The sequence below is a fragment of the Coregonus lavaretus genome (genome assembly GCF_964263955.1).
Source record: "Coregonus lavaretus genome assembly, chromosome: 35".
Classification (NCBI taxonomy): domain Eukaryota; kingdom Metazoa; phylum Chordata; class Actinopteri; order Salmoniformes; family Salmonidae; genus Coregonus; species Coregonus lavaretus.
Genome location: NC_140022.1, coordinates 10,560,075 through 10,576,647, shown reverse-complemented (window position 1 = coordinate 10,576,647; position 16,573 = coordinate 10,560,075). Strand labels below are relative to the sequence as shown.

General features: G+C 41.6%; 1 protein-coding gene across 1 annotated transcript in view; it reads left to right on the top strand.

Annotated features, from left to right (window-relative positions):
* The window catches only part of LOC311109868 (uncharacterized protein), a 309,567-nt gene that overhangs the window by 86,713 nt on the left and 206,281 nt on the right, over nucleotides 1-16,573 (top strand). Inside the window, exons 6-8 of the mRNA XM_084152882.1 lie at nucleotides 4,865-4,921; nucleotides 13,718-13,744; nucleotides 13,855-13,935. Of these exons, the coding sequence (XP_084009008.1) occupies nucleotides 4,865-4,921; nucleotides 13,718-13,744; nucleotides 13,855-13,935 (165 nt within the window). The remainder of the gene's footprint in view (nucleotides 1-4,864; nucleotides 4,922-13,717; nucleotides 13,745-13,854; nucleotides 13,936-16,573) is intronic.

Genomic DNA, 16,573 nt, shown 5'->3' with positions numbered 1-16,573 from the left:
AGATCAAAAAGACTGGTTCTGATTAAAATAAGATTTCATGGTAAAAACGGAAAAAAGGTCTCACATACTTTCAAGCAGCACTGTATATCTGAGCGTATCTGTTTTCACAATATAATTTTGTCACCTGGATTTTAATAAAACAATTCTCATATCTGTACATCAATCTGTGATGGACCAAAGTAAGGAGTAACAGCGGTGTTGACTAGTTGCCACCAGATTGGTAAGAACATTTGTTGGGAAAGACAACTAACCTGGGATATCCCAGGTTTTAGTTTGTTTACTAGTATGTCTCAGGTAATTATGTTACAGAAGAAGATGTTATGAATTAAGACCAGCCACATTGCTTTATTTTGGAACTGGACTGTTCTAAAATGGAGTCCTGGCACATGCAAAAACCTGTACTTGTACAATCATTGTATGTATCCCTGTTTAAACTCCAGACCTCACACTGTAGTGGTGTGTTGATGACTGAATGCTTGTGTTGTCCATGTACACACAACATCTGAACACCAATTCTGTTTCAGCACTTTGTCTTAAGAATGTATTTTTTCCAAACTTGATTGGTGAAAGCAATACAGAGGAAGGTCCGTATAGGGCTGTGCTGAGCCATCATCAACATACTGTACGTATCCCTATCTGAACCCTTCAGATCTATGAATACTGAGCTAGGGAAAGGGACTAGTTGACACTAGACTTAGAGATCAGTCTCTTTGCATGCACTGGATTACTTTCCCAGCCAGGTTCACTAAACGGATCACACCACAGGACTGACGATTCCTAAATCAAGTGTCAACTCCTTCCTTCCGAGACATGCTGCTGTGATAAACAAATGCACTTCAAAGCGCAGTGTGTTAAAAATATTTTTTCAGCAACGATTGAATTCCAGACTGCATATACTGCCAATACTTTGTGAATTTGAGGTGTTTGATATTTATATTGTTTCAATAAAGGAGTTGAGTTCTATATTTTCTTTTCTTATTTTGACCTCTGACAGTGATCACATTTTTTACTAACCTGATAGGTGAAAGAAATATACTTTATATATGATCTGTTATCAGTGCATGTTTGTTCAAATTCTTGCAGTATTGCTGTGTGTGTGTGTGCCTCTATATTACAGTGGGGAAAAGTATTTAGTCAGCCACCAATTGTGCAAGTTATCCCACTTAAAAAGATGAGAGAGGCCTGTAATTTTCATCATAGGTACACGTCAACTATGACAGACAAATTGAGAAAACAAAATCCAGAAAATCACATTGTAGGATTTTTAATGAATTTATTTGCAAATTATGGTGGAAAATAAGTATTTGGTCACCTACAAACAAGCAAGATTTCTGGCTGTCACAGACCTGTAACTTCTTCTTTAAGAGGCTCCTCTGTCCTCCACTCGTTACCTGTATTAATGGCACCTGTTTGAACTTGTTATCAGTATAAAAGACACCTGTTCACAACCTCAAACAGTCACACTCCAAACTCCACTATGGCCAAGACCAAAGAGCTGTCAAAGGACACTAGAAACAAAATTGTAGACCTGCACCAGGCTGGGAAGACTGAATCTGCAATAGGTAAGTAGCTTGGTTTGAAGAAATAAACTGTGGGAGCAATTATTAGGAAATGGAAGACATACAAGACCACTGATAATCTCCCTAGATCTGGGGCTCCACGCAAGATCTCACCCTGTGGGGTCAAAATGATCACAAGAACGGTGAGCAAAAATCCCAGAACCACACGGGGGGACCTAGTGAATGACCTGCAGAGAGCTGGGACCAAAGTAACAAAGCCTACCATCAGTAACACACTACGCTGCCAGGGACTCAAATCCTGCAGTGCCAGACGTGTCCAGGCCCGTCTGAAGTTTGCTAGAGTGCATTTGGATGATCCAGAAGAGGATTGGGAGAATGTCATATGGTCAGATGAAACCAAAATAGAACTTTTTGGTAAAAACTCAACTCGTCGTGTTTGGAGGACAAAGAATGCTGAGTTGCATCCAAAGAACACCATACCTACTGTGAAGCATGGGGGTGGAAACATCATGCTTTGGGGCTGTTTTTCTGCAAAGGGACCAGGACGACTGATCCGTGTAAAGGAAAGAATGAATGGGGCCATGTATCGTGAGATTTTGAGTGAAAACCTCCTTCCATCAGCAAGGGCATTGAAGATGAAACGTGGCTGGGTCTTTCAGCATGACAATGATCCCAAACACACTGCCAGGGCAACGAAGGAGTGGCTTCGTAAGAAGCATTTCAAGGTCCTGGAGTGGCCTAGCCAGTCTCCAGATCTCAACCCCATAGAACATCTTTGGAGGGAGTTAAAAGTCAGTGTTGCCCAGCGACAGCCCCAAAACATCACTGCTCTAGAGGAGATCTGCATGGAGGAATGGGCCAAAATACCAGCAACAGTGTGTGAAAACCTTGTGAAGACTTACAGAAAACGTTTGACCTGTGTCATTGCCAACAAAGTATTGAGAAACTTTTGTTATTGACCAAATACTTATTTTCCACCATAATTTGCAAATACATTCATTAAAAATCCTACAATGTGATTTTCTGGATTTTCTTTTCTCATTTTGTCTGTCATAGTTGACGTGTACCTATGATGAAAATTACAGGCCTCTCATCTTTTTAAGTGGGAGAACTTGCACAATTGGTGGCTGACTAAATACTTTTTTCCCCCACTGTAAATAGCAGATTATTCAGTGCCTCACAAGCTTTTCTTCCTGCTTTGTCTTTGTCTCTCTCTCCTGGATTTACAGAGGCAGTCCCTAAACCCACAATCACTTCTTCCTGAAACTCCAACAAAACCTCCTGCACTCTGACCTGTGAAGGCGACACCACTGATGCTGAACCCTTCAACTACAGCTGGAAAGTGGGAGAGGGGGCGTGGGAGGTCTTAGACAAACAGCTGTAAGAGTGACAATGGCAAATCAACCAACAGTTACAAGTACAGCTGCAAGCTGAAAAACTGTTAGTGGGGAAGTCAGCGAGCCAGTTGGAGAAGTGTTTGGCTCAGGTGAGTGGTAATGATAGGCCAGGGCATTAGGTATCCTAGCGGTTAAGAGCGTTGGGCCAGTAACTGAGAGGTCGCTTGTTCGAAACCCTGAGCCGACTAGGTCAAAACATCTGTCTGTGCCCTTGAGCAAGGCACTTAACCCTAATCACTCTGGATAGGAACGTCTGCTAAAGGACTAAAATGTCAATAGCCCTGATCATCATTACTGATGATTATATTATTACATATAACAAAAAAATCGAATCAGTCTTCATTTTAGAGTCAAACAGTACTGGTACTGCCATTTGAATTGCTGCCGGTGACCGTACCCTACTTGTTTTGACCACTTGCATTGGTGTTCATAGAAAATTGACCAGTAGGGACAATACATTCTTAGTATTTAGTAACGGAGCACTTGCTCATAGAATCTACTGTAGTTAGATGATTTGTTGTGGTGCAGGTTAACATAATAGTAACAGTGGTAACATTCCCCCTCTTACTTGTTAGTAGGCAACCTTTATGACAGGGTTTGGCTACATTAGGTTTGAGTTTTGGAAATTCCCATGGCTACAAGAGTCACCGCGCTGAAGTGAACCATCTTATTGTCAACATGTGGGGTTAGTAAGTGCCAAGTTGTAGGTGAGTGGGAGCAAGTAGTACTACCAATATGTCTACATCATTTTGCCGACAAGCAGTAATTCTGAAGGTGGATACTGGTTCTATCTGTATTTACAGTAGTGTTCAGGTGTGCATGAACAGTACACCTGTTGCCTATTGGTACTATCTGATGTGTCCTCATTATGTGTCCTCATTATTATAAAGTGGGAGGTCTTAGACAAACAGATGAATATCTCTAAAAGCGACACTAACAAACCTAGTACATCTGCAAGCTGAATAAGTCTGTTAGTGGGGAAGGGGAAGTCAGTGAGCCAGTTGGAGAGGTGTTTGTCTCAGGTGAGTGGACACTCATAAGTATGCTACAGTCTTATGTATTGATATGTCAGTAACACTGCTAGTGTTATAGGACATTCTGAATGCTGCACTACGTTGAATACCTGATCAACTCCTGTCAAAGTATCAATACAAAATGTGTTTTTATTTCAGAGCCTTCCAATATCGGTGCTGTTGTTGCTTTGGTTGTCTTTATCATATTTGTACTTGTCGCCATAACAGGTAAGAACAGCACATCTATAGTAACAGAGCACTGTACATGTACATAGTTCTGAAGCACAGATTGACATAACAGCAGCAACAACAGTGAGCTATACCCCCTGAAGGGGATACCTGTTCTACCTGTATTTACAGTAGTGTTCAGGCTACTGCTACAGACAAGACAGGGGGTTAGATGCACCACCTGCCGTAGGGGACAGTCTTCATAATGTGTCACAGTGATGCACCAATTTGGACCTCGCAGAGTATAGATTAGCCTAATCTGAATTAATTAATTAATCAGCAAAAAGGACAGTAATCACTTTGTGGTAACCTAAAATATGTTTAGAGTTCAATGGATATTAGATGTGAAATCGCTGGCTATGTTATTTTACAGGTGTGCAGGTACTGTATGCAGGTTGTTTATTGGTGCTCTCAGAAATGGTTGCTTATTGCAGCTTAAGCATGTCATTGTGGGTAAAGTCATATTCAATAGCTGACAGAATATTAATGCAGACTTGTACTTTAAGAAGTTATAGAATATTTGTATTTTTACTCCCCAGTTTGGTTGGTGTGGAGGAAGAAAAAAAATGGTAGGATGATTCTCTGTCTCTTCCTGTTTCAACTATTCATACTCACTGATTCACCAAAATGTTACACAATGTGAATTTCATTTGAATGAAAGTGTCTTGATAATGTCTTAAATTTGTGTGTCTCTTTTTCATCTCAGGATATCCCCAAGACACCTGGATCGACTTTTTGAGAAAGTGTTGTGGTGGAATGTTTGGTAAGTTTTACCCTAACTTGACTCTGATCCATATTCAACCTGCTAACTGGCTCCCCACAGTAATACAAACACAACATTATTATTATTCATGCACTGCACCATATACACATACAGTACTTCCATGCACTGCACCATATACACATACAGTACTTCCATGCACTGCACACATGCTTCCTCACAGCACAGGACAGGAGTGTTGTTTTTGTCCCATCCCAGAAATCAAAAAATCTGTTTTAATTCAATTAGGGCCCTTACTTAGTAATTTGTATCTCCTATTGTGTGTGTTTGTGTGAGAGAAAGCGAGAGTGCGAGTGCACAACTAAGAATATTTCCACGTTTTCTTATATGCAAATTTAAGGGGAAATACATCCTAAATTCAAGGAACCTCTTCTACTCCATTTGCTGTAAACAATGTTGATGGATGGTGAAACTTTACAGGGGATGCAGTCAACAATCAGAATTCTATTGCCCCGGATACTGTTTATCACACTGTAGGGGATGTTCAGTTTGCCAATCGTGGAGTTTCAGGGGTTCTGTCTGGGGTTGCCATGGATACAGTTTATAGCACTGTAGGGGAGAAGACACCTAGAGATTACTCCATGAATCAGAATAATAACAATCAGCCCACTAACAGGTAGTAACACTAACACACCTTTTACATGGTACTTCTATGGGGCCCTTTTGACAATGCAGATATGTGGAGATGTTGCCAGAAATGTGTTACTCACATTATTTGTGGTAGCATTTATTTGAAGAACATGTTTTAGTGACATCTACATACAGTATGAGAAGGTGATTACTAATGTGAGTTTAAAGTTAGCAGTGTGTGGACTAGCCTATACAGTGAGGGAAAAAAGTATTTGATCCCCTGCTGATTCTGTGCATTTGCCCACTGACAAAGAAATGATCAGTCTATAATTTTAATGGTAGGTTTATTTGAACAGTGAGAGACAGAATAACAACAAAAAAATCCAGAAAAACGCATGTCAAAAATGTTATAAATTGATTTGCATTTTAATGAGGGAAATAAGTATTTGACCCCTCTGCAAAACATGACTTAGTACTTGGTGGCAAAACCCTTGTTGGCAATCACAGAGGTCAGACGTTTCTTGTAGTTGGCCACCAGGTTTGCACACATCTCAGGAGGGATTTTGTCCCACTCCTCTTTGCAGATCTTCTCCAAGTCATTAAGGTTTCGAGGCTGACGTTGGCAACTCGAGCCTTCAGCTCCCTCCACAGATCTTCTATGGGATTAAGGTCTGGAGACTGGCTAGGCCACTCCAGGACCTTAATGTGCTTCTTCTTGAGCCACTCCTTTGTTGCCTTGGCCGTGTGTTTTGGGTCATTGTCATGCTGGAATACCCATCCACGACCCATTTTCAATGTCCTGGCTGAGGGAAGGAGGTTCTCACCCAAGATTTGACGGTACATGGGCCCCATCCATCGTCCCTTTGATGCAGTGAAGTTGTCCTGTCCCCTTAGCAGAAAAACACCCCCAAAGCATAATGTTTCCATCTCCATGTTTGACGGTGGGGATGGTGTTCTTGGAGTCATAGGCAGCATTCCTATTCCTCCAAACAAGGCGAGTTGAGTTGATGCCAAAGAGCTCCATTTTGGTCTCATCTGACCACAACACTTTCACCCAGTTCTCCTCTGAATCATTCAGATGTTCATTGGCAAACTTCAGACGGGCATGTATATGTGCTTTCTTGAGCAGGGGGACCTTGCGGGCGCTGCAGGATTTCAGTCCTTCACGGCGTAGTGTGTTACCAATTGTTTTCTTGGTGACTATGGTCCCAGCTGCCTTGAGATCATTGACAAGATCCTCCCGTGTAGTTCTGGGCTGATTCCTCACTTTTCTCATGATCATTGCAACTCCATGAGGTGAGATCTTGCATGGAGCCCCAGGCCGAGGGAGATTGACAGTTCTTTTGTGTTTCTTCCATTTGCGAATAGTCGCACCAACTGTTGTCACCTTCTCACCAAGCTGCTTGGCGATGGTCTTGTAGCCCATTCCAGCCTTGTGTAGGTCTACAATCTTGTCCCTGACATCCTTGGAGAGCTCTTTGGTCTTGGCCATGGTGGAGAGTTTGGAATCTGATTGATTGATTGCTTCTGTGGACAGATGTTTTTTATACAGGTAACAAACTGAGATTAGGAGCACTCCCTTTAAGAGTGTGCTCCTAATCTCAGCTCGTTACCTGTATAAAAGACACCTGGGAGCCAGAAATCTTTCTGATTGAGAGGGGGTCAAATACTTATTTCCCTCATTAAAATGCAAATCAATTTATAACATTTTTGACATGCGTTTTTATGGATTTCTTTGTTGTTATTCTGTCTCTCACTGTTCAAATAAACCTACCATTAAAATTATAGACTGATCATGCCTTTGTCAGTGGGCAAACGTACAAAATCAGCAGGGGATCAAATACTTTTTTCCCTTACTGTATAAAATGTGTATGATGCAGTTGGAATCTGCAATGGAAATGTGCTTTAAATGATGTACGTGTGATGAGTATTTGAAATAACCTGTTTGGTTTTGGTTTCTCTTCACATCTATGCATTCATGAACTGTCAAAATGTCTCCAATAGAGGTAACATTGTGGATAAAGATTCTGTCACCTCCACCCCTTGCTAGATTATACATCCAAAAGCCAATTATTTAATGTGCTTCAGTGTGAGTCTTCTGCTTTATTTGATCTGCTCCATGGTTGTCAATCAGGACATTTTGAGTTCTGAGAACTGTTTCCATGTTTTGTTTGATATGACTGTTGCTGGTTTAGAAATGTGCCTTGTTTCAGAACGTCTCAAGACCTTTGCAGGTTTTGTGTCTTTAAGAGCTTATGGTTAAAGCGTTCATCTACTGCAGGGGTAGGTAACCCTGGTCCTGGAGTTCTGCAGGCACTTCATGTTTTTGATTTAACTGACCTGGAAGAGCAGGTGTGTTGAATTTAGTCAATCACTGAACTGATCAATTAGCTCAGTTGGTCTGGTGTGGTGCCTAGTTGGAAGAAAATCCTGCAGTACCTCCAGAACTCCAGGAATAGGGTTGCCTATCCCTGACCTATTGTATGTTACAAATCAAAAAGTCAGGGTACAGGGGGTGGCTAGAGTCTAAAATGATTTTGTGAGCCTTGCGGTGGGCCCTGACCTTAAAGATCTCATCCAGGCCTGTCTGTTTGACTCCAAGTACCTTGCTTGCTGTGGTGATAATCCTTCTCAGCATATTTCTCTGGCTGACAGTGGCATTGCCAAACCAACAAACAATACAAAAAGTTAAATTAATCTCAATAAAAGATTTGTAAACAGAGTCAGTATAGTACAGTCAACATTAAAAGATCCCAGCTTTTTGAGAAAGTACAGTCTCTGTTGACATTTTTTGTAGATCAGGTCTGTACATTTACTCCACTGAAGCGTATTGTCTAAGAGGACACCCTGATACAGTGGGGAAAAAAAGTATTTAGTCAGCCACCAATTGCGCAAGTTCTCCCACTTAAAAAGATGAGAGAGGCCTGTAATTTTCATCATAGGTACACGTCAACTATGACAGACAAATTGAGAGAAAGAAATCCAGAAAATCACATTGTAGGATTTTTTATGAATTTATTTGCAAATTATGGTGGAAAATAAGTATTTGGTCACCTACAAACAAGCAAGAATTCTGGCTCTCACAGACCTGTAACTTCTTCTTTAAGAGGCTCCTCTGTCCTCCACTCGTTACCTGTATTAATGGCACCTGTTTGAACTTGTTATCTGTATAAAAGACACCTGTCCACAACCTCAAACAGTCACACTCCAAACTCCACTATGGCCAAGACCAAAGAGCTGTCAAAGGACACCAGAAACAAAATTGTAGACCTGCACCAGGCTGGGAAGACTGAATCTGCAATAGTTAAGCAGCTTGGTTTTAAGAAATCAACTATGGGAGCAATTATTAGGAAATGGAAGACATACAAGACCACTGATAATCTCCCTCGATCTGGGGCTCCACGCAAGATCTCACCCCGTGGGGTCAAAATGATCACAAGAACTGTGAGCAAAAATCCCAGAACCACACGGGGGGACCTAGTGAATGACCTGCAGAGAGCTGGGACCAAAGTAACAAAGCCTACCATCAGTAACACACTACGCCGCCAGGGACTCAAATCCTGCAGTGCCAGACGTGTCCCCCTGCTTAAGCCAGTACATGTCCAGGCCCGTCTGAAGTTTGCTAGAGTGCATTTGGATGATCCAGAAGAGGATTGGGAGAATGTCATATGGTCAGATGAAACCAAAATAGAACTTTTTGGTAAAAACTCAACTCGTCGTGTTTGGAGGACAAAGAATGCTGAGTTGCATCCAAAGAACACCATACCTACTGTGAAGCATGGGGGTGGAAACATCCTGCTTTGGGGCTGTTTTTCTGCAAAGGGACCAGGACGACTGATCCGTGTAAAGGAAAGAATGAATGGGGCCATGTATCGTGAGATTTTGAGTGAAAACCTCCTTCCATCAGCAAGGGCATTGAAGATGAAACGTCGCTGGGTCTTTCAGCATGACAATGATCCCAAACACACCGCCCGGGCAACGAAGGAGTGGCTTCGTAAGAAGCATTTCAAGGTCCTGGAGTGGCCTAGCCAGTCTCCAGATCTCAACCCCATAGAAAATCTTTGGAGGGAGTTGAAAGTCTGTGTTGCCCAGCGACAGCCCCAAAACATCACTGCTCTAGAGGAGATCTGCATGGAGGAATGGGCCAAAATAGCAGCAACAGTGTGTGAAAACCTTGTGAAGACTTACAGAAAACGTTTGACCTGTGTCATTGCCAACAAAGGGTATATATATTAAGTATAGACCGGAAGTAGAGGCCTGGGCGTTGTTGTTCACTAATTTACTCCAAGTAGGGAAAGGATGGTGGGGTTGAAAAGTAATAAAGGGGAATATATATATATATATATATATATATATATATATATATATATATATATATATATATATATATATATATATATATAAATAAAAAAACATGGGGGATTGGAAGTGATGCAGACAATTACATTGATAGAAGATGCAATATTAAGCTGATCCATCCCCCCCCAAAAAAATCAAAAAACAAAAACAAAGGGTATATAACAAAGTATTGAGAAACTTTTGTTATTGACCAAATACTTATTTTCCACCATAATTTGCAAATAAATTCATTAAAAATCCTACAATGTGATTTTCTGGATTTTTTTTTCTCATTTTGTCTGTCATAGTTGACGTGTACCTATGATGAAAATTACAGGCCTCTCTCATCTTTTTAAGTGGGAGAACTTGCACAATTGGTGGCTGACTAAATACTTTTTTTCCCCACTGTATCTGTATTCCTCTACAATCTCTATGTTCTGACCTCTGATAGATGTTGTACGCTTCCTGACGTCTATGCACATCTCTTTGGTCTTGTTGGTATTGAGGACATTTTACATTTTTGTCATTTAGCAGACGCTCTTATCCAGAGCGACTTACAATGTGATTTGTCACACCACTCTACAAAGTCATTTAGGATGGTGTTCCTCGTCATCATGCAACAGGCTGATCAAGGCAGTGTCATCAGCGAACTTAATGAAGTGTCTGTCAGGATGGAAACTAGTACAACTATTATTGCACAGGAGTGGGGACAAAACACATCCCTGAGGAGAGCCTGTGTTGGTGGTGAGTATGTCCGACACGTGGGGATCTACTCTGACCCGCTGTGACCTCTGGCTCAGGAAGTCCAACAGCCACAAAACCATCCCCCCATCTAAGGAGAAGTCCCTAATGAGTCTCTGTGTCAGAAATTAAGGCTGGATTGTGTTGAAGGCAGAAGAAAAGTAAACAGAACCGTGACATGGGATTTGGCACCCTCTAGATATCTATAGACCATGTTGAGGAGAGTAAGAACGGCATCATCAACTCCTCTGCTGGGCTGATAGGCAAACTGAAACGGGTCGAGGAGCTTCTGGGTGGCACTGAGAATATGACTTCTCACAATTCTCTCAAAGCATTTCATTAATAAGGATGTCAAGGCGACAGGGTGGTGGTCATTCAGCAAAGAGGGATTAGATGCTTTAGGAATGGGTATAATTATTGAGTTTTTCCACAATACTGGCACGTGTTGCTGGTAGAGCGAGGATTGCTAAATGTCTGTAAAAACACCAGTCAATGGTTAAGCACAGTGCTTTAACACGTCCAGTTATTTTGTCTGGGCCTGGGCTTTTGTGTGCGTTACAAACCCTGAACAACTTTACATCATCAGCCTGTTTAACAACAACCCTCTCAAACATTTGTAATGAGGCTTCCATTTGTTTTACCTCCGACACAAAGTCGTCAGATTCTAATCTTGAGAAGGAAACATTCAGTTCATTAGCCATGTTCTGGCCCTCATGTCTCCCAAGGTCAGCATTTGTTAGCCATGTTCTGGCCCTCATGTCTCCCAAGGTCAGCATTGGTTTTTACCCTGCCTATGTGGGAGGCACTAGCCATGGATTTAATCCCTCGCCAGGCCACCCTTGAGTTTCCTGAGGAGAGGGTCCTCTCCACCCTTTGCTTGTATGCCTCCTTGTCCACCAGTATCTGTCTTTTGATCTCACGTTGTCTAGCCTGTCTATTACCATCAGCATAAACTGCCTTCTTCCTATTAAGTAGTGATTTTAGATGTTTTGATACCCAAGGCTTATTGTTAGGGAATATTTTACAGGTTTTAGTAGGCACAACTGACTCAACACAGAAGTTTACATAGTCTGAAACAACATCTGTGAGTTCATCAAGATCAGAGCTGTCCTCATATACCTCATATATCCTCATATACCTCCCACATAGTACAGTCAAAACACCCTTGGAGATGAGTGATACTATTGTCGTTCCAGATCTGAACAGTTTTAACTGTAGGTTTCTCCCTCTCCAGGAGCCGACAGTAGGTTGGCCAGAGGTAGACAACATTGTGGTCTGATGTCCCCAGGGGAGGTCTAGTGGTGGCAGACAAATCATTTGGTATTGTCCCATAGCACAAATCAAGAGTCTTATTTTTCCTAGTGTGACATTTCACATACTGCTGGTACATGCGCAGGATCTTGTGCAAAGTACAGTTGTTAAAATCCCCTAAAATAAATGTGGGTGCGTCGGGGGAGATGGATTCCAGTTTCTGTGACAGATTATAAATAATCTCTGATGCTTTTGCTATATTAGCTTTTGGTTGAATGTACACAACGGTAACAAACAATTGGGGGAACTCACAGGGCAGATAGTAGGGTTGCAGTGACACAGAAAGCAGTTCAATGTTGGGGGTACAGAGTATCTGTCTTACCAGGATCGATTTACACCACTGATCCCTGACAAGCAGGCCACAGTGATGTTTCCCTGTGACGGTCAGATCACGGTCTGCTCTGACCAGTGTGAAGCCGGCCGGCTCCACTTCCCTGTCCGGGACTCTGTCATCCAGCCAAGTCTCAGTAAACGCCAGCAAACAGGCCTTCCAGTATTCGTGTTGGAAGCACAGATTCTCTTACAGCTCATCCGCTTTCCCCCTCAGTGACTGGGCATTGATCAGCAAGGTGGTGGGTAAAGGAAGTTTGGTCTTTAATTTTTAAGTCTTTGTCTGATTCCCCTGCGTTTTCGAAGTTTGCATTTGGGTTCGTAATCCACTCGCAGACAATCAGGGATTAGATGGGCCATTGGGATATCGATGGCGTTCGTGTTTGAGTTGCATTGTAGTAGGAACTCTCTTCTGTATTGGATTCCGCTGCCAGCAGAGTTTTCATCATTTAGTCCATCTGTAGCGGGTACACGATCAACAAGATCAGTCCAACACCCCACCACTGTAAAGCCATCGTTGACAGATGGTTTACAAACAAACGTTACACCAAACGTCACACACACTGCAGGATGCAACAGAGCCTCGCACTCCAGGAACAGGGTTGCCTATCCCCGATCTACTGTATGTTACAAATCAAATAGTTCCATCATCATCATTAAATATTGTCACAACAAAGATGTTTGAGAATGCTAAACTGATCTATTCTCTCTTCTTCAGCTAATCCCAGTGATGGAAACAACCAAACCACAGGCAAGTCATCCAGCTCATTTAAGACGTCATGAAGAAGTAGGATAGATGCTCATCTGCATATCTCAGAATATCACGAGAACATAGATTGATTGCTATTTTATTTGAATTCTGTTTTTAATTACTTTAAGTAGGAAGTCTCTGTTTAAGTCAATGACACTTGATGGTAAGGCACAGTTGCATTCCCCTGGAATTCTGCCACTTAGCATCCTTTTCATTGTCATCCATAAGTGAACACAACAAATACTAATGTGGGCTGTGTATGACAATGTTAAGCTCAACTTTTCTCTCTTCTCCTCAGCTAAAGGCAGTGATGGAGTCCAGCCAAAACAAGGCAAGTCATCCAGTTAATTTAAGACTGTATAAAGCAGAAGTAACTTATTTAAAGATGTATTATACAGAAATCACTAAGTTTCCTGGTTGATAAAATTCTAATAGTTTACCTAATTTCAGTTTATGTGAAAAAACAAGCAGTCATTGGGTAGAGAATCATTGTACCATCTAAACCGCTGTGAAAAATATTTTTCCATAACCAAAAATATTGTATATTCAGCTATTTGAAGCTGGTGTACAAAACCGAAATGGAAAGCATAGAAATAGAACAGATTTACCACTTCTTAGACTTGCTTACAACGGGGCTTTTCATGGTCATCTAGAAGTGAACACAACAAATACTAATGTGGTCTGTGTATGAGAATGTTAAGCTCCACTTTTCTCTCTTCTCTTCTCCTCAACTAAAGGCAGTGATGGAGTCCAGCCAGAACAAGGCAGGTCATCCAGTTAAGATTGTAAAGCAGAAGTAACTTCTTTAAGTAGCATTTGATGCAGTAGGAGAGAGGCTGTAGTTGAGGTTTTCCTTCTGTGTGTGATTCTGCAGAGGTTACGGTTCCGCTAACGGACATCAACATAACAGGGGAAGAGGACGCAGACAAAGCTGGAAAGGGGCAGGAGAATGGAGGTGTGTATGATGCGGATAGTTTACCTGATAACAGAGTGCACTGGCAGTTACAGTACACTCAAACCATATTTGTCCCGGAGGATTTGATTCCTATAACTGACTGATTCTTAAAAGCTAAATATACTGAACAAAAATGTAAATGCAACATGCAACAATTTCAACGATTTTACTGAGTTACAGTTCAAATACAATCAGGGGCAGTGATACAGCTTGCAGCACTGTGTGCACTGTGTCTTGATAATGTCTTACATTTGTGTGTCTCTTTTTCATCTCAGGATATCCCCAAGACACCTGGATCGACTTTTTGAGAAAGTGTTGTGGTGGAATGTTTGGTAAGTTTTACCCTAACTTGACTCTGATCCATATTCAACCTGCTAACTGGCTCCCCACAGTATTACAAACACAACATTATTATTATTATTCATGCACTGCACCATATACACATACAGTACTTCCATGCACTGCACACATGCTTCCTCACAGCACAGGACAAGAGGGTTGTTTTTGTCCAATCCCAGAAATCATTAAATCTGTTTTAATTGAATTAGGGCCCTTACTTAGTAATGGGTATCTCCTATTGTGTGTGTTTGTGTTTGTGTGAGAGAAAGCGAGAGTGTGAGTGCACAGCAGTAATCCCACAACCCAGAATATTTCCATGTTTTCTTATATGCAAACTTAAAGGGCAAATACATCTTAAACTCAAGGAACCTCTTCTACTCTGTTTGCTGTAAACACATGTTGATGGATGGTGTAACTTTACAGGAGATGCAGTCAACAATCAGAATTCTATTGCCCTGGATACTGTTTATCACTATGTTGGGGATGATCAGGTTGCCAACCGTGGAGTTTCAGGGGTTCGCTCTGGGGTTACCATGGATACAGTTTATAGCACTGTAGGGGAGAAGTCTTCTAGAGATTACTCCATGAATCAGAATAATAACAATCAGCCCACTAACACAGGTGTTAACACTAACACACCTTTTACATGGTACTTCTAAGGGGCCATTTTGACAATGCAGATATGTGGAGATGTTGCCAGAAATGTGTTACTCACATTATTTGTGGCAGCATTTATTTGAAGAACATGTTTTAGTGACATCTACATACAGTATGAGAAGGTGATGACTAATGTGAGTTTAAAGTTAGCAGTGTGTGGACTAGCCTATATAAAATGTGTATTATGCAGTTGGAATCTGCAACAGAAATGTGCTTTAAATGATGTACGTTTGATGAGTATTTGAAATAACCTGTTTGGTTTTGGTTTCTCTTCACATCTATGCATTCATGCACTGTCAAAATGTTTCCAATAGAGGTAACATTGTGGATAAAGATTCTGTCAACGTCACCCCTTGCTAGTTTATATGTTCCAAAAGCCAATTATTTAATGTGCTTCAGTGTGAGTCTTCTGCTTTATTTGATTTGCTCCATGGTTGTCAATCAGGACATTTTGAGTTCTGAGATCTGCTTCCATTTTGTTTTGTTTGATATGCCTGTTGCTGGTTTAGAAATGTGGCTTGTTTCAGAACGTCTCAAGACCTTTGCAGGTTTTGTGTCTTTAAGAGCTTGTGGTTAAAGCGTTCAACTACTGCAGGGGTAGGTAACCCTGGTCCTGGAGGTCTGCAGGCACTTCATGTTTTTGATTTAACCGACCTGGAAGACCAGGTGTGTTGAATTTAGGCAATCACTGAACTGATCAATTAGCTCAGTTGGTCTGGTGTGGTGCCTAGTTGGAAGAAAATCCTGCAGTACCTCCAGAACTCCAGGAATAGGGTTGCCTATCCCTGACCAATTGTATGTTACAAATCAAAAAGTCTGGGTACAGGGGGTGGCTTGGGTCTAAAATGATTTTGTGAGCCTTGCGGAGGGCCCTGACCTTAAAGATCTCATCCAGGCTTTTCTGTTTGACTCCAAGTACCTTGCTTGCTGTGGTGATAATCCTTCTCATCATATTGCTCTGGCTGACAGTGGCATTGCCAAACCAACAAACAATACAAAAAGTTAATAAAATAATCTCAATGAAAGATTTGTAAAACAGAGTCAGTATAGTACAGTCAATATTAAAAGATCCCAGCTTTTTCAGAAAGTACAGTCTCTGTTGACTCTTTTTGTAGATCAGGTCTGTACATTTATTCCACTGAAGCTTATTGTTCATGAGGACACACAGATATTTGTATTCCTCTACAATCTCTATGTTCTGACCTCTGATAGATGTTGCAGAGGTAGGTGTTGTACGCTTCCTGAAGTCTATGCACATCTCTTTGGTCTTGTTGGTATTGAGGACCAAGTGGGATTTGTCACACCACTCTACAAAGTCATTTAGGATGGTGTTCCTCGTCATCATGCAACAGGCTGATCAAGGCAGTGTCATCAGCGAACTTAATGAGGTGTCTGTTAGGATGGAAACTAGTACAACTAGTAGTGTACAGGAGTGGGGACAAATCACATCCCTGAGGCGAGCCTGTGTTGGTGGTGCGTATGTCCGACACGTGGGGATCTACTCTGACCCGCTGTGACCTCTGGCTCAGGAAGTCTAACAGCCACAAAACCATTCCCCCATCTAAGGAGAAGTCCCTTATGAGACTCTGTGCCAGAATGTAAGGCTGGATTGTGTTGAAGTCAGAAGAAAAGTCAACAGAAT